Source organism: Salvelinus alpinus, chromosome 17 (assembly GCF_045679555.1).
Source record: "Salvelinus alpinus chromosome 17, SLU_Salpinus.1, whole genome shotgun sequence".
NCBI lineage: Eukaryota > Metazoa > Chordata > Actinopteri > Salmoniformes > Salmonidae > Salvelinus > Salvelinus alpinus.
This window is the reverse complement of record NC_092102.1, coordinates 5,191,544-5,210,693: the sequence shown is the minus strand read 5'-3', so window position 1 is coordinate 5,210,693 and position 19,150 is coordinate 5,191,544. Positions and strand designations below refer to the sequence as shown.

Sequence of the window (19,150 nt, the reverse complement as noted above, 5' to 3'; positions counted from 1 at the left end):
TCATGGAGCTGAGAGAATTGTGGTTTTAAAAGCTACACTGAACAAAAATATAAATGCAACATGTAAAGTGTTGACATGTCTCATGAGCTGAAATAAAAGATCCAAGAAAATGTCCATACGCTTATTTCTAATCAAATTTTGTGCAAAAATGTGTTTACATCCCTGTTAGTGAGCATTTCTCCTTTGCCAAGATAATCCATCCACCTGACAGGTGTGGCATATCATGAAGCCGATTAAAATGTGTAGTTATGTCACAACACAATGCCAAAGTTGAGGAAGAGTGCAATTGCCATGCTGACTGCAGGAATGTCCACCAGAGCTGTTGCCAGAGAATTGAATGTTCATTTCTCTACCATAACCAACGAGAATTTGGCGGTACATCCAACAGATCAGATCTAAAACTCCGATTTCTATGTGAATTTGGTCAGGTCGCCCAAAAAAGTTTTAACTTTTCTAAATACTTTCTATCTGGTTTAGCTGTTTATGTTTACATGGAAACCTTGTTAATTTTTTGTCATTTTTTTTATTTTTTTTATTGACACCTAGATGGTCCGCCCAATACTTTTCTATGCAGAAAAAAAACACCAAGTTGTCTAAAAAACACTATTTTGCTGAAAAAAATGTTTTTACCCTTAAGTGTGTGTGTACATTACTGTATTTATACTTGGGATATTGTTTGACCAATTGTTTGATTGCTTGCCAACCCTGCTCAGGGTAGGGCTTCATCCAAACAACGCCTTTCCCATTGGTTAGTGGAGGCCAAGGTGTACAGTTGTTGGGGACTGCAGTCTCCCTGGGCGTCAGGGAGCATTCCACTGGAATTGCTACTTCATGGACACTGTTCAGGGGCATCTCCTCCTCTGAGATTTGTGCGGCGGCTAGTTGGGCTTCCCCTCACACCTTTGTGAGGTTCTATCGTCTGGGCGTTACTGTGCCCTCCCTAGCGCACACAGTCTTTGGCGCTGGAGCTGAGTAGGATGGATCAGGTACATTACCTTGTAACACAACACAAGCTTCACAGGAAACAGGCTATTGGCAATCAGGGCGTTTTGCAAGTGTTCCGTAGTCAGCGCACAGGGACCAGTTACTGTTGGAGGTGAACTGTTAACTGCTCAAGGGCAGAGTGTTCCACCTTGCCGCCTTGGGGATTTGAACCAGCGAGCAACCTTTTGGTTACCGGCCCAACGCTCTTAACCACTAAGCTAAGCTACCTGCCGGTTCCCCCGAAAGAGCTGAGGGAGACTTCTCACCAGATTGACCCTCTTGCACGACTTGCATGAGGGAACCATGGCTTGGGAAGTGTTATACAGTATAGGCAGGCAAGGCTTACACCCGCAAATCCCTTAGTTAGGCGAGATTGAATATGTCTTCAGAGAATGACCCGCACAAGGCCATTTCCCATAGTGTGATGTCTCCTTCAGAGAACCGGGGATACAAACCATAACTAGGGCTGTGATGGTCATGGAATTTTGGATGACGGTAATTGGCAATAGAATTTTATTTTAATTTTAAAATATAAATAGCTAACTTGGCAACAATATTAGAAAATAAGTGTTTAAATAATAAATATTTCACTACACATGTAATTGAACCCAGGTCTGAAACATGGAAGGTTTCTAACCTTGTGGTAACATCTTGATTTGAGTGTGGTTGATATCTGACGCACCATCAACTATGTAGTTAGACTGTGGACGGTTTCTGACCTAGAGTTAGCTGCTTTGTCAGGTCCTTGATGTTGGCCGCCTGTTTCCTCTTCTGGGTATGCAACTCGTCCCTCTGCTCCTCCACACGGGTCTTCAGCTGGGCCATCTCCATCTGCAGTGTGGCCCTCTCCGCCTGCAGAGCCTGGACCTCATCCTGCCGCAGGGCCTCCTCCTTCCGGAGACGCTGAGTCTGCAAAATACAGTGAATATGCAAGTCAGATAATAAAAGATAAACACACAAACAGAATCACATTTTTTAAGGGCAGGGGTGCTCAGCTCCAATTCTGAAGGTCTGCAGTCCTTGGGCCCTGTTTCCTAAATCATTAAAACCTTCATAGGAGCATTGTTATATCTGAGCTGTTTCTCAAAACCATTGTTACTAAAGTTGCAGCTAACCCAAACGCTTGTAATTAAAGACTTGGGCTACTCGTAGAACAGATAAGTGCATTGTTAAATTATGCTTTGCCCTCCCGCTAAAGGTTGATATTACCTTGGGAGTCCCGCGGGACCCTTAAGACTCCTGCAGCAATGAGAGTGAAATTCTAAAGTCAATTTCGGGACAGGACGGGATAGGAATGACAATCCACAGGAACGGGCAGTACAGGAATCATTTTCAACTTTAAAAAAAATATATACCAGTCAAAAGTTTGGACACCTACTCATTCAAGGTTTTTTCTTTATTTTTTCAATTTTGTACATTGCAGAATAATAGTGAAGACAAAAAAACTATGAAATAACTCATGGAATCATGTAGTAACCAAAAAAGTGATAAACAAATCAAAATATATTTTATATTTGAGATTCTTCAAAGTAGCCACCCTACAACAGGTACTCAAGAAGGTGGTCTGATTTCATAACTACTAAAACAGGATAAGTATAAAGATCCAGTCCATTTAAAAAACTGGAGGCCTCTTACACTTCAATGTTGTGATGCGAAAATCCTGGCGAAATGCATAGCACATAGAATAAAAAAGGCTTTACCAGATATTGTTCATCCTGATCAGACAGGTTTTTACATGGACGATATATTGGAGATAAGTGGCGCAACGCATAAAGATGCCATTACATTGTTTTAGTTTGAACGTGCAGACTGGCACTAAGAACAGAACTGCGGGAACGTTTCCCTGATCAGCGCCATTATTAGTGCAATGCCCCTTAAAGTGTTGCCAGTGTGGCGGGCGGCACGGGTATTGAACCAGCATCTGTAGCAAGCTGTGTTGCTTGATCCTCAGGATCTTCAGGATCCTGAGGTTGAAGAGTCGCTGTCGTGCCTTCTTCACAACGGTGTCCGTGTGATTAGAGCATTTGAGCTTCTCTGAGATGTGTATGCCGAGGAATTTGAAGTTATTGACCGTCTCCACGGCTGCCTTGTTGATGAGGATGGGGGCGTGTCCAGCCTGGTTCCTCCTGAAGTCCACATTCAGTTCCTTTGTTTTGCTAACGTTGAGGAAGAGGTTGTTTACCTGGCACCACTCAGAGTGCCTACCTCCTCCCTTTAGGCTGTCTCGTCATTGTTGGTGATCAGGCCTACTACTGTCGTGTCATCAGCGAACTTGATGATAAAGTTGGAACAGTGTGAGGCCACGCAGTCGTGGGTATACAGGGAATACAGGAGGGGACTGAGGACGCACCCTTGTGGGTCCCCATGATGATAATCAGTGTCGCGGAGGTAATATTGCCTACATTCACCACCTGGGGGCGGCCCGTCAGGAAGTCCAGGACCCAGTTGCATAGGGAGTTCAGACCCAGGGCTGTGCGCTTTGTAATGAGCTTATAGGGAGGGCACTATGGTATTGAAGACCGAGCTGTAGTCGATGAACAGCATCCTTACATATGCATTCATTTTGTACAGGTGGTAAGGGCAGTGTGTAGTGCAATTGCGATTGCATTGTTCGTGCATCTGTCAGTGCGGTAGCCGAATTGGAGAGGGTCGAGTGTGTTGGGGAGGGAGGCGGTATGATCTTTGACTAGTCTCTCGAAGCACTTCATGACAGAAGTGCGTGCTACTGGTCGGTAGTCATTCAGTTCAGTTACTCTCCCTTTTTTGGGCAGGGGGATGATAGTGGACATCTTGATGCAGGTGGTTATAGCGGCCTGAGCTAGGGAGAGATTCAACATGTCCGTGATGTGGATGGCTTTCTTTTTTTATACCGTGATCGTTAGGAGCCCCTGCCACATAGGCCTTGTGTCCAATCCGCTGAATCGCTCCTCCACTGTCCCTATGCTTGTATTTCTCCATCATGATCGATCTCCGTAAGTCATATTTGTACTGTTTAACCAAACTATTGTCCCCGGTCCTCTTGCCCTGTTTATAAGCAGAGTCTCTTTCAGTTTTCCTTCAAGTAGATGTAGATGTTCCAAAGGTGCACATCAGCTGCTTGTATGCAGCTTGTATGCATAGAGGCCTGGAGATGCTAAACGTGTGTATGCCAGTCGGCGGCAGTCTTGTGGACAAAAACAGCTTGTTGATGAGCAGTCTAAGGAGAATGGAAAGAATCGTGGAAGCTAATAGGCAGGCCACAAACAGCCAAATAACAACCCAGTACAACAGTGGTGTGCAGAACAGCATCTCGGAACACACAACTCGTCCTTGTCACAGATGGGCTATTGCAGACCTCACAAGGTTCCACCCCTACCAGCTAAAAACAAGAATAAGCAGCTCCAGTGGTCACGCGATCACCAGCACTGGACAATTGAGTGGAAAAACATTGCCTTGTCCGACGAATCCCGGTTCCTGTTGCATCATTCTGATGGTAGTCAGGAATTGACGTAAGCAGCATGAGTCCATGGCCCCATTCTACATGGTAGGGCTGGGCGATACGGCCAAAATCTCATATCCCGATATAGGTTATTTCATATCCCGATAACGATACATATCACAATATAGCACATTTTCTGTAAATTCACTGAATAAATAGTTTATATAAAATGACCACATGTAAAGGACAATTTCTTGTTACATTTTGAATTATATTTAACAAATAAAAGGTACTTAGTCATATTTGATTATTTATCATTTTATTTAGAATCTTTATTTAGAACCATTGTGCAAAATATAAAATATGAATGTATAAAATCTAAAAAAGGTCATTAGAAAACACTTTAACTATAGTTGCAAACAAAATAAATATAGGCCTAAAATATATATTTTTTTTGGGGGGGGGGGGGCTTGCCTGTTTTGCATGTTATTTTGGCATTAATACGTGTCACATATCAATTTGCATTTGGTGCCTTGGGTCGAGTGTTCGCACCAACTCATGAAACCCCTGTTTCTCGGCCGTGTAAATTGGGGCCTTGTCTCTGCAGATGTAAGTTGTAACGGCAGCTGTTATCTCCTTCCATCTTCGTGATTCTTTGCCATATGGTGTGCCGCGGGCAAAAGACTCTTGCAACATCTGAGTTGGGGGTTGTTTTGAGCACTCGACTGTAGTGTTTCACATGATACTTGCGTAGGTGGTAAGAGGTTAGTGGCGTTTGAGCCTGTTGTCGGGACCGGCCTGCAGCATACTTTGCAGAGGACGGTTTTCTGGTCCATGACTTTTCATACCCAAACCACATCCATGCGACCGAAATAGCCCCTCTTTAAGGTACGAGCTCCATGTTTCCGTGTCTCCATGCTCTGTGTCACATTCACTCTCGTCAATGTTTGTTTGTGTTGCAAATTTCCTTCTACACGGGAGGTGTGGAAGAACGCAAAGCGTCGTCCAATTGACAAAAGATATTGCCGTAAAGAGTGTAATTTGCGACACAAAGAAATAAACGATAGAGCATAATATGAAAATATAGAAAAACGTCTTTTGTCACACAACATACAGTGGGGAGAAGAAGTATTTGATACACTGCCGATTTTGCAGGTTTTCCTACTTACAAAGCATGTAGAGGTCTGTAATTCTTATCATAGGTACACTTCAACTGTGAGAGACGGAATCCAGAAAATCACACTGTATGATTTTTAAGTAATTAATTTGCATTTTATTGCATGACATAAGTATTTCATCACCTACCAACCAGTAAGAATTCCGGCTCTCACAGACCTGTTAGTTTTTCTTTAAGAAGCCCTCCTGTTCTCCACTCATTACCTGTATTAACTGCACCTCTTTGAACTCGTTACCTGTATAAAAGACACCTGTCCACACACTCAATCAAACAGACTCCAACCTCTCCACAATGGCCAAGACCAGAGAGCTGTGTAAGGACATCGGGGATAAAATTGTATATCTGCCTGCTTGAAATTCCTTTAATGGCCAATAGCTCAGATACACATGAAAACATGAAATGAACCGGGAATCGATAGATCATCATTCAGAGACGCACAAAAACTATATAACATAAAAAATTAAATAAAAATAGGTGAATCTTTCCTTTGAAGGTTCACTGCAGCCGTTTTTATCTCAATATCAAATAATTTTTGGGAAACAATTAAGTACCTTACTTTGACTGTTTTCAATTAAAATAGTAAAAATGAAACAAAAATGGCTTCTTAATAAATTATTGAAAAGTCATTGTCTCAACGCAGCCTTGAAATGTGTGGACAGAGTCCAGGAGCCATGATGATTTTGATGGACTCTTTTAGCCAGATGTGTAATGCCAGCAGTCTGCTGAATCTTTCACACCCGTGGCCCAACGATGGCACTGGACCTGAAATGATTGGCCGTGTTTTGGAGTGTTTTAATGCTAAAATCAGTTCCTTAAAATCAATTTTCCAAACTTCCGAGCTAGCCCTCCTTATGTTTGACCCCACATGGACTACAACAGTGTAAGCTCCCGGCATCTGTCGTAGAACAATCGGAAGAAGCCTTGCGAGGTCCTGTACTCGTTATCCTGGGTAGCACAGGGATTTTGCCTTGGGAAGCAAGATGTTTATCACCATAGAGCTGCCTATGATGACAGCTGGTGATGTTGAATGAGCCGGTCTCTAAGGCAGGGTGGGATGAGGGTGGGAGCTCCGAAGATCTGAACCTGAGGTAGAAGCCACCGGTGAGGGAGACAGAACCGAGGACAAAGATGCAGGTACCTCCAGATCTGATCTTGAATGGGAAGCCCCCAGGGAAGAAGGCGCCAGAACCTCTGGATCCAGGGCGGCAAAGCTGTTTCTGGTCTGTGTCAGATATGGGCTCAACATCCCCCGTTGCCAGAGGATGTTTTCTTCGACTTCCACGGCGAGTGATGGACCTCCACGGCTGGTTGGTTGGGTCGAGAACAGCTCCGTTCTCCAGGGAAGGGGAGACCCCTTCGGGGATGGAACCCTGCTGAGCACCGTCCAGTCGGTTGTGGTGAGCCAACATGGCGGCGAAACTTCCACCAGACCAGAGCGGCATCCGGCTACTGGGGTGGAAGAAAAAGAAAAGGTAGGCAGGCGTGGATTCCCCAGTTCCCCAGTGGATTCCCCACCCTTGTGTAGGTTTGCTACTTGCTTGTTAAGAGGTGCCACTTCGCACCTGTAGTCCTCCGCAAGCAGCAGTTGGTACATTGAAAGTCAGAGCGGTCCACAATGTCCCGGAACAAAGCAAAGTAAACAATGCTACCGCAGCGCTGGAAATGTTCAATAGCAACCTCCATTTGAGACCGCCGAGCCAGCTGGGCTTTCGGGTCTCTACCCCTATGCCGAATCTGGCAGGATCCCGGGACAGACTGCAGCGCTCACAGCAACTAACCCCAACAGAGCCACAGGATCCAAAATAAAATAAAAGTATATAAAAACTCTGTCAGCTTTTAAACCGAGGTCTCTAGTTCAGGTTTCGGCGTTCAACAACAACACACGTCGCGCTCTGAAGCAAAGAGACACGGCAGGCCATCATTACTTTAAGACATGAAGGTCAGTCAATTCGGAAAATTTTAAGAACTTCACATTTTCTTCAAGTGCTGTCGCAAAAACAATCAGGCACTATGATGAAACTGGCTCTCATGAGGGCCGCCACAGGAAGGGAAGACCCAGAGTTACCTCTGCAGCAGAGGATAAGTTAATTAGAGTTAACTGCACCTCAGATTGCAGCCCAAATAAATGCTTCACAGAGTTCAAGTAACAGACACATCAACTGTTCAGAGGAGACTGCGTGAGCAGGCATTCATGGTCGAATTGCTGCAAAGAAACCACTACTAAAGAACACCAATAAGAAGAAGAAGAGACTTGCTTGGGCCAAGAAACACAAGCAATGGACATTAGACTGGTGGAAATCGGTCCTTTGGTCTGATGAGTCCAAATTTGAGATTTTTGTTTCCAAACGCAGTGTCTTTGTGAGATGCAGAGTAGGTGAACAGATGATCTCCGCATGTGTGGTTCTCACCGTGAAGCATGGAGGAGGAGGTGTGATGGTGCTTTGCTGGTGACACTGTCTGTGATATATTTAGAATTCAAGGCTACCACAGCATTCTGCAGTGATACGTCATCCCATCTGGTTTGCGCTTAGTGGGACTATCATTTGTTTTTCAACAGGACAATGACCCAACACACCTCCAGGCTGTGTAAGAGCAATATGACCAAGAAGGAGAGTGATGGACTGCTGCATCAGATGGCCTGGCCTCCACAATCACCCGAACTCAACTTAATTGAGATGGTTTGGGACAAGTTGGACCGCAGAGTGAAGGAAAAGCAGCCAACAAGTGCTCAGCATGTGTGGGAACTCCTTCAAGACTGTTGGAAAAGCATTCCAGGTGAAGCTGGTTGAAGGAAGCATTATGGAGGAAAGAAATTCCACAAATTAACTTTTAACAAGGCACACCTGTTAATTGAAATGCATTCCAGGTGACTACCTCATGAAGCTGGTTGAGAGAATGCCAAGAGTGTGCAAATCTGTCATCAAGGCAAAGGGTGTCTACTTTGAACAATCTCAAATCTAAAACATATTTTGATTTTTGGTTAACTACATGATTCCATATGTGTTATTCCATAGTGTTGATGTCTTCACTATTATTCTACAATGTAGAAAAAAGTAAAAAATACTTGAATGAGTAGGTGTGTCCAAACTTTTGACTGGTACTGTATATAAAACACAAGCAAATCACATTTTTGAATGCACTGGGCCTTAACAAAAAAAAAGGAAAGAATGGGAGCCAGTACTTTTTGGGCTCTTTCTGTAGGTAATTGAATATTGCTGTCCTTTTTGTACTGTGCGTGTGTTGTACTATGCATTTTCTCTTTCTATTCTGTTTTCTTCTGTTCTATTATAGTCAGTTTGATCATTGTTTCGTTTCCCCTGGGAAAAAAGTACTACCTGAAATAACCTTGAAAACCTCAGAATCAAAAATGACAAGAACATTGAAAACAATAGTCTGTGTTGTGTCGACTCACCTGGTCGGCCAGTGCTGTCTGCGTCTCGTCCAGACGGCACTGCAGCTCCATGGAGTTGGTTCCCAGTCGGTCCAACTGGGCCTGTAGGCCATTGCTCTCCGACTGCAGCTGGGCGTTCTTGCTGCTTAGCTTCTCCGTGAAGCCCAAGAGCTCAGCCTCCCGCTCCCGGCTGCCTTGCACATCCAGCTGGAGGTCGCCGTTCTGGACGTTCACACTCTCCACCTCCTCGCGTAGACTGACCATCTCATGCTCGTCCCTGAGGAAGACACATTGCACGCACAGCAGATTTAAAAAAAATAATAATAATCTCGCAGACAATAATTTATAGCGATTTACAGTCACAGTGCATTCAACTAAGGTAGGTGAGAAAACCACATTTCATACAAAATCACAGTCATTGCAATTCCTCAAAGCAGCCATCAGCAAAATCAGTGCTAGTAAGACACACACACACACCATAAGTCAGTGTGCCCTCAGAAGTGTACGTGTGGACTAGTGCACAGGGATGTCAATACGGACAGTGACAGCCAAGTTGCTCCCTTTCCTATGGCCCATTTATTTGTCCAAAGAATGCTTTGACAGGTGAAAAAAATGGGATGGAAAGTCAACCTCTACTGTGTTGCGTTTCCCTTTAAAAAGTGCTGTCGAATCAATGAGGATTGGGAGAGATAGGACAGGATGCCACTTCGGAGAATTGGCATTCATTCACAAGGTCACACACTAGAATCAGCCAAACGGTGCAGAGGCAAGCAATACAAGATCAACCGACTAGTCTGTCTGTGTGTGTGTGTGTGTGTGTGTGTGTGTGTGTGTGTGTGTGTGTGTGTGTGTGTGTGTGTGTGTGTGTGTGTGTGTGTGTGTGTGTGTGATAGGGAAAACGAGTGTGACTGTCTCTGTGTGTGTGCACAAGTGTTGGCTCACCGTTGGTGCTGTTCCTCCAGTGCGTGTATTTCTCCCAGCTTGTCTCTCTGCCTCGCGATCTCAGCCTTCTGCCTGTTGATGATCTCTCTGTACTTGGAGAGCTCATCCTCCCAGCGAGGCCTCTCATCCTCCAGACACTTCACCTGGGACCCAGCACCGCACATGCACAAGCGAGCGAGCGAGCACACACACACACACACACGAGAGAATACCCATTTATACCTGGTGCTAACATGTGTCCTTTGTCCTGATCTTGTCCACACATTTTTTGACAGGTGTCAGTGTTTTCCCTATATGCATTTAGCAGCACCAATGCTAACTCGCAGCCGCCACTGCAATTAAAAAAAAAAAATAATACAAATGATTTAATTTCAATAATTTTCAGGTCGTAAAATGTTTTCAGTGTAAACTTAAACAACTAAAACCAGATATAAAGCATGTAGAAAATATAATGGAGCTATATATTTTGTAATGAGATCATCTTTGAGAACAAACAAATCATCCCCCCCAAAAAATAGAAAGTCAGAGAGAATCAAAAATTCCAGACATGTCATGATGGCCCCCATTGATTTTGTTATAATGTTTGAGTCACTCAGATAGCATAAGAACAAGGCATATACCATGGTAAAATGTGTATAATTGCAGGAAATTTGCTTTAAAACTGTAAAATGTTCTGTCTGCCCAAACACAAAATGTGTAGAATTGTAGGAAATTATATTTAAAATAGCAACATTTTGTCAGCAAAATGTTTTGTCTCTGGACGTAGTAAGGCACGTATCTAGATATCTTATAGGTGTACACAGATCTGGAAACCATTTTAATCATCATTACATTTACTCATCAAATAGAAAATTATTACTTTGAAACAATATCAAATAAATGGGGCCAGGAAATGTGGTCACACTGCTGACAGAGTGAACGAAAAACAGACACATGTCAATACCATCTGTAAACGTGACAGAACTTAATTAGATATTGATTGGATCATCTTGATCGGATAATGAAAGCCACGTTATTGCAAGGTGTAAATGAGGCTAGAGAAACAGACACACACACACGCAGAGAGACCAAGACACATACAAACACACACCTTTGCACGCAGAGTGGTCAGTTCATCCATCCCCTCATTGAATGTCCTCTTTAGGTCTTCTAGCTCCTTGGCCTTGGAACGGTGCATCTGTCAATCAAAGCAGAGCATTCGTTAGGTTAGCTAACAGTCTGAAAAGCTAGTGTTTCAGATCCAATTGCCACCTATACGCGATGATGTTACGAAATGCTTTCTAGAATATGTACAGTCATAAGAATAGCTCATTTAGCATCATTTTAAGAATATTTTTATATTGTATTATTACTTATTGTTATTGCATTGTCGAGAAGGAACCTGCAAGTAAGCATTTCATTGGACGGGTGTATACCATGTGACTAATCAAACTTGAAACTACTGATGCTTTCCTACAACATTTTGGAATGTTCATTCAGATTGTCCACCGTTAACTGTTCAAAATTATTTAGCCAATGAGATATGGTTTTGCTTCCATTTCAGAATATCTGCTTTTGTTTTGGACACTGTCAAAGCTTGTTCATGTTAAAGCTTTCCTATTTCTCAGTAGCCTGAAGTGACTTTGGGATATTACTCAAGCAATACGTGAACGGTTTGAATCTGGAGAGCATAGGTGAGGTGAACCAGCAACAACACTTCCAGTAAAGCAACATTAATCAAATCGAAGCTAAAACCTCATAAAAACAAACTTCCCAAAATACTACAAATGAGCCCTTGAATTAAGTTGATTTCCATGGCAACGGGGCATTGCATAAATGAGAAAGAGCAGTTATGAAGTGTTTTGAGTTGTTTTGACCGATTGCTTAAATATTGACAATTTCACTGCGATATCTCTTAAGCGTTAATCTTAAAAGAGGGCAGTGGAAATGGGGCAGTGTGTAAGTGTATGTCGGTGTGTGTGTGTGTGTGTGTGTGTGTGTGTGTGTGTGTGTGTGTGTGTGTGTGTGTGTGTGTGTGTGTGTGTGTGTGTGTGTGTGTGTGTGTGTGTGTGTGTGTGTGTGTGTTGTGTTGGACCTCCAGCTGGTCTGTCTGTTCCTGTTTGTGTTTCTCCAGTTCGCCTTTGGTCTCGCGCAGCTTGGCATCCAATTCGTTCGACTTGATCTCCTCTGACTCCTGAGAAAGCGGGGGGGGGGGGGGGGGGGGGTAAAGAGAGAAAGCACAGAGGAACAGGGGGAAGGAGCAACAGATGGAGGAAGGAGTGAGAGAGGATAGAGATAGAGAATTGAAAAATAAATAAGGATGTGGTAAGAGAAAGAGGAGAAAAGAAGGATGGAGAGAGATCATAAGAGAGGAAGGAAAGAAACAAGGAGTAAAGAGAAAAGAGATCGAATTAATGGAAAGATCGCTTCAGAATAACCAGTGATTTCCACAAGAACATAGAGTAGCCAGCCAAATAGAAAGAGAAGCCAGCCAAATAGAAAAAATAGCCAGCTTAGCGATGCCATGCCGGGGGGGTCTGGCCCAAAAAGCTCTATTTGTGGCGGCTTCTGGTACACTCTAATGCCTTGATTCCATCAAATACATAGCGAAATAATTTAATACTTTATAGTTCATCTCCCAGATGGGAAAAATGTGTTGTGGTATTGTGTAGAAAGACATGACTATACAATTGAAATGACTGTAAATGTATGAATTCAGTGAACTGTTCGTTGTTTTGGATATTGTCTTGGTCCAGGCCTACATGATCAGGAATAGTTTCGATAACATAGTAGTACGATAGTACTACTACAGTACGATAACATTAAACCTTTTTTAACATTTAACCTGTCTTCTCTTGAGATTAAAGTCTATTTACAGTTTTACTGCCAAATATTAATTGCCACAGTGATATTAGTTCTTCAAATAATGTATTTTCTTAAAACAGAAAAATGAAGTAAATAGCCCACATTATCTTTAAAAATAAAAGGTTTTGTTTTTCCAGGTAGAGTATGCAAAACAAATTTCCACTGGATTCAAGAAAATAATCATGATATCATTCTGCCAGATGATCATAGGCTACTTCGTAGTTAACATTTAATTGAAAAAGTTTTTGGGAAAGCTCTTCCATCTACCAGAAGACTGTTTCCATTAGCATCATCGCTAACGGTTACACAGTGGTAGACGCGCGCGCACACACACACACACACACACACACACACACACACACACACACACACACACACACACACACACACACACACACACACACACACACACACACACACACACACACACACACACACACACAGGCTTGCGGAAGTATTCACCCCCCGTGGCATTTTTCAAATTTTTTTGCCTTACAAACTGGAATTAAAATGTATTTAAGGGTTTATATCATTTGATTTACACAACATGCCTACCACTTTGAAGATGCAAAATATTTTTTGGGGGTGAAACAAGAAATAAGACCCCAAAAAAACTATTCACCCCCCCAAAGTCAATACTTTGTAGAACAACATTATGAAGCAATTACAGCTGCAAGTCTCTTGGGGTATGTCTCTATAAGCTTGGCACATCTAGCCACTGGGATTTTTACCCATTCTTCAAGGAAAAACCGCTCCAGCTCCTTCAAGTTGGATGGGTTCCGCTGGTGTAGAGCAATCTTTAAGTCATACCACAGATTCTCAATTGGATTGAGGTCTGGGCTTTGACTAGACCATTCCAAGATATTTAAATGTTTCCCCTTAAACCACTCGAGTGTTACTTTAGCAGTATGCTTAGGGCCATTGTCCTGCTGGAAGGTGAACCTCCATCCCAGTCTCAAATCTCTGGAAGCCTGAAACAGGTTTCCCCCAAGAATTTCCCTGTATTTAGCGCCATCCATCATTCCTTCAGTTCTGACCAGTTTCCCAGTCCCTGCCGATGAAAAACATCCTCACAGCATGATGCTGCCACCACCACCATGCTTCACTGTGGGGATGGTTTTCTCGGGGTGATGCGAGGTGTTGGGTTTGCCCCAGACATAGCGTTTTCCTTGATGGTCAAAAAGCTAAATTTTTGTCTCATCTTCCATATTTTGTTGAGTTTCCCACATGCCTTTTGGCGAACACCAAACGTGTTTGCTTATTTTTTTCTTTAAGCAATGGCTTTTTTTCTGGCCACTCTTCCGTAAAGCCCAGCTCTGTGGAGTGTACGGCTTAAAGTGGTCCTATGGACAGATACTCCAATCTCCGCTGTGGAGCTTTGCAGCTCCTTCAGGGTTATCTTTGGTCTCTTTGTTGCCTCTCTGATTAATGTCCTCCTTGCCTGGTCCTTGAGTTTTGGTGGGCGGCCCTCTCTTGGCAGGTTGGTTGTGGTGCCATATTCTTAATGGATTTAAAATGGTGCTCCATGGGATGTTCAAAGTTTCTGATATTTCTTTATAACCCAACCCTGATTTGTACTTCTCCACAACTTTGTCCCTGACCTGTTTGGAGAGCTCCTTGGTCTTCATGGTGCCACTTTCTTGGTGATGCCCCTTGCTTAATGGTGTTGCAGAATCTGGGGCCTTTCAGAACAGGTGTATATATACTGAGATCATGTGACAGATCATGTGACACTTAGTTAAATAATGTCCACCTGTGTGCAATCTAATTATGTGACTTCTGAAGGTAATTGGTTGCACCAGATCTTATTTAGGGGCTTCATAGCAAAGGGAGTGAATACATATGCACGCACCACTTTTCTGTTTTTTTATTTTCAATTTTTTTTCATTTCACTTCACCAATTTGGACTATTTTGTTTATGTCCATTACATGAAATAAAAATAAAAATAAATTTAAAAATCCAGGCTGTAACGCAACAAAATAGGAAAGGAGGATGAATACTTTTGCAAGGCACTGTAACTACAACCAGTTAGCATGTCGGAGATTTTAGAGTTCCGACTCGCACATGAACGCGGCATAATTCCAACGTATGCATGCCAGCTGGAAATCTTTGCATAAGTTATTGTAGCCTACTGACGACGTTACAAGCGTAATTCCGAAATTAGGGAGAGGTTTAATTAAAGAAGAATATACTTTTTTAAATGCTAGTTAAAGGTCATCACATTTCACATTGGATTTTTTAACAACAAAAAGGTAAGACGTGTTTTTAATTGTAGTGGCGCTCTGCACATACAAGCTTGTTAGCAAGCTAGCTAAAGTTTGCTCTGGTCCAACGTTAAACCAACTCGGAAGTTCAAAGACATTAAACTTTCCTCCATAGAAGCCGCTCATCTGTAGGTATAATTCTGTGGGCCAAATTCAGATAGTGCATGTCTTAACAAGATGCCCAGCGCTTCAAAGCAAGCTTCCTCCATCCTCTCTCGCTGTCTCCTCACCCTTAAAATTTCTCGCACCCTACACTGTGACTGGCAGCACAGTGTTTGTCTTTCATTATGCTTATACCACGCTGTTACGGGAAAATAACATTTTCTCTTAATGAATTTCCTATAGAGATTAAATGGCTTACCCGCTCCACAGCAAGCTACTTTATCCGCACTTAATTTTTTAATGTTAGCCTAAATCATAAAAAAAATATATATATTTCAGAGGTTTAAAAAGGAACAGAAAGGAATGATGTAAACCGGTACTTTTTGGGGGTTCGAACCAGTTCAGACCTTTGCTGGTCGGAGCAGTGGAATAGAACAAAACAATATATAATTCTGTTCAGAACAAAACGGACTGGCGAATTGAAACTTTTAAATTAACTTTTAAGTTACTATGAAGTGGAAAATGTAGCCGTCTGTAACTGGCCGATTTGCCGACAGCCGGCGCTAATGTAAAACACTGAATAAACATAATCAATTCCAAAGCAAAGATTTTGGGCCATCTGTATTAAGTGTCTCAGAGTAGATTGCTGATCTAGGATCAGGTCCCCCCCATGGCCATGTAATCTTATTCATTGTGCTCTAAAAGGCAGAAATCTGCACTCCTATTGCATGTTGCTTGATACATAATACAGCACCAGATGGCAAATGAAAGGACACAGCCCTCTACTGGCCCCTAGTGGACAGAAGCCTGATTTCAGAATATAAGTCACATGATACTTTCTTGGATTTCTAATAAAGCTCATCAACACAGGTTTGCCATCTTTGAAAACACACAGACGCACACCTGATATGTGCGGATCATGTCCTGGCAGTTCTTGCGGATCTGCTCCGTCTCCTCCTTGGCCTGGGTGAGTTTGGCCGTGGTCTCTCGTAGCTTAACTTTAGTCTCCTGTGGTGAGAAGAAGCCAGTGAATGTTACAGTTTTTCGCAATCACGGACAAGCATTTTGTGAACAATGTCATACATTTTCGTTGATTCACACCAAAAGACGGGTCTCCACAGATCATGAGGATGTCTTATTTGTCTGCCTGTGACCTAAAGTTATTGATCACCAGCACCAAAGTCAAAATGTTTATTTTACACAACGTTTTCACCAAACAGCAAACATTTTACAAGGTAAGCTTTGATTTGGTCTGTGTTTGAGCTATAGCTACATGGGGGTATGAAATTAATGAAAATATTTGTTTCTACCAAACCTAGGCTATTGCCAATGTTATCTGATAATATATGAGTTAATGGCAACAGCGAATGTCCACCGAGTGACTATATCTTTGCGCATTAAAAATATGATGAAAACACTTGGATATCCCCTGTATGTCCCCCGACACCACCACAATGTTTGAGAGAGGTTGGTGTTGTATGCATTTTGTTTTTATAACAAATAGCATTTAGGAATTGCAAATATGTAATAGCACTGGAATTATCTAATAAGACATACGCCACTTTGGAGAGGTTTAAGGAGACTTGGTAACGTCCCGTGACCACACCTGACACCACTTACTAAAACATCTGCCCATTTCTAGTTGTTAGGTCTATCAATCCCATTCTTTTTCTGATATTGTTCACATGTTGTGAAAGCCATCTCATGTGTTTCCAGCTCTGGGCATCAATCATTTACTTATGGCTTGCAAACAAAAAGATGACTCTGAAAATAAAATATATTTTGTGTGTGCTTGATCTTGTGTATTCTGAACTACGTAACTCCTACTGATCTTCTGATAATGTCCTCATAATCTTTCCAAATATACCAAGTTATATACATGTCAGAATTATGTAATTACACGGAAATCTACATTTGGCCATTACATCTGAGAGGTTTTTAATTGATAAATACAATTGTATTTGAAAATATACACATTTGGTGATAGAGTTTTTTTTATATTGAAATAGACTTATCATGATAGGCTACAGCACAGAAAATAAACAATGTAGCCTAGTATAGAGGTCGACCGATTATGATTTTTCAACGCCGATACCGATTATTGGAGGACCAAAAAAAGCCGATACCGATTAATCGGCCAATCTTTAAAAAAAAAATTGTAATAATGACAATTACAACAATACTGAATGACCAGTTATTTTAACTTAATATAATACATCAATAAAATCAATGTAGCCTCAAATAAATAATGAAACATGTTCAATTTGGTTTAAATAATGCAAAAACAAAGTGTCGGAGAAGAAAGTAAAAGTGCAATATGTGCCATGTAAGAAAGCTAATGTTTAAGTTCCTTGCTCAGAACATGAGAACATATGAAAGCTGGTGGTTCATTTTAACATGAGTCTTCAATATTCCCAGGTAAGAGGTTTTAGGTTGTAGTTATTATAGGAATAATAGGACTATTTCTCTCTATACCATTTGTATTTCAAAAACTTTTTAGGGATAGGGGGCAGCATTTTCACTTTGGATGAATAGCGTGCCCAGAGTGAACTGCCTCCTACTCTGTCCCAGATGCTAATATATGCATATTATTATTATTATTGGATATAAAACACTCTGAAGTTTCTAAAACTGTTTGAATGATGTCTGTGAGTATAACAGAACTCATATGGCAGGAACAAACCTGAGAAAGATATCCCACTTCCTGGTTGGATTTGAGGTTGGTCGATTTTCAAGTCATCGCCTATTGAAATCCCATTGGGATATGGATCTGTTTGCACTTCCTACGGCTTCCACTAGATGTCAACAGTCTGTAGAACATTGAATGACGCTTCTACTGTGATGTTGAGCCGGATGGGAACTGTTTGAGTCAGTGGTCTGGCAGAGAGCCAGGTCCTGGTCACGCGCATTCCACATGATATCGATTTGCGTTCCATTACTTCCACAGTCACAAAGGAATTTTCCGGTTGGAACGTTATTGAATATTTATGATAACAACATCCTAAAGATTGATTCTATACTTAGTTTGACAAGTTTATTCGACCTGTAATATAACTTTTTTAAGTTTTCGTCCGACGTTCGCCTGGACCTGCACGAGCGTTTGGATATGTGTAACAAAAGTAGCTACTTGGACATAAATAATGGACATTACCGAACAAAACAACAATTTATTGTGGAACTAGGACTCCTGGGAGTGCATTCTGATGAAGATCATCAAAGGTAAGGGAATGTTTATATTGTAATTTCTGATTTCTGTTGACTCCAACATGGCGGAGAGTTTTCTTTTCATTATGAGCGCCGTCTCAGATTATTGCATGGTTTGCTTTTTCCGTAAAGTTTTTTTGAAATCTGACACAGCGGTTGCATTAAGAACAAGTGTATCTTTAATTCTATGTAAAACATGTATCTTTCATCAAAGTTTATGATGAGTATTTCTGTTATTTGATGTGGCTCTCTGCAATTTCTCCAGATATTTTGGAGGCATTTCTGAACATGGCGCAGTTGTAAACTGAGCTTTTTTTATACACTGCTCAAAAAAATAAAGGGAACACTAAAATAACACATCCTAGATCTGAATGAATGAAATATTCTTATTAAATACTTTTCTCTTTACATAGTTGAATGTGCTGACAACAAAATCACACAAAAATGATCAATGGAGGTCTGGATTTGGAGTCACACTCAAAATTAAAGTGGAAAACCACACTACAGGCTGATCCAACGTTGATGTACGTTGGGGCGGCAGGGTAGCCTAGTGGTTAGAGCGTTGGACTAGTAACCGAAAGGTTGCAAGTTCAAATCCCCGAGCTGACAAGGTACAAATCTGTCGTTCTGCCACTGAACAGGCAGTTAACCCACTGTTCCTAGGCCGTCATTGAAAATAAGAATTTGTTCTTAACTGACTTGCCTAGTAAAATAAAGGTAAAATAAATAAAAAAAATAAAAAAATGTAATGTCCTTAAAACAAGTCAAAATGAGGCTCAGTAGTGTGTGCGGCCTCCATGTGCCTGTATGACCTCCCTACAAC

The 19,150-nt window shown here is 41.9% G+C and overlaps 1 protein-coding gene across 1 annotated transcript in view; it reads right to left on the bottom strand.

Moving 5' to 3' along the window:
- ccdc186 (coiled-coil domain-containing protein 186) overlaps positions 1-19,150 on the bottom strand; it is a 112,090-nt gene that overhangs the window by 38,572 nt on the left and 54,368 nt on the right. The window contains exons 7-12 of the mRNA XM_071346980.1: positions 16,027-16,131; positions 11,987-12,085; positions 11,003-11,089; positions 9,913-10,055; positions 8,992-9,247; positions 1,704-1,893 (exon numbers count right to left, since the gene is read on the bottom strand). Coding sequence (XP_071203081.1) covers positions 1,704-1,893; positions 8,992-9,247; positions 9,913-10,055; positions 11,003-11,089; positions 11,987-12,085; positions 16,027-16,131 — 880 coding nt within the window. The remainder of the gene's footprint in view (positions 1-1,703; positions 1,894-8,991; positions 9,248-9,912; positions 10,056-11,002; positions 11,090-11,986; positions 12,086-16,026; positions 16,132-19,150) is intronic.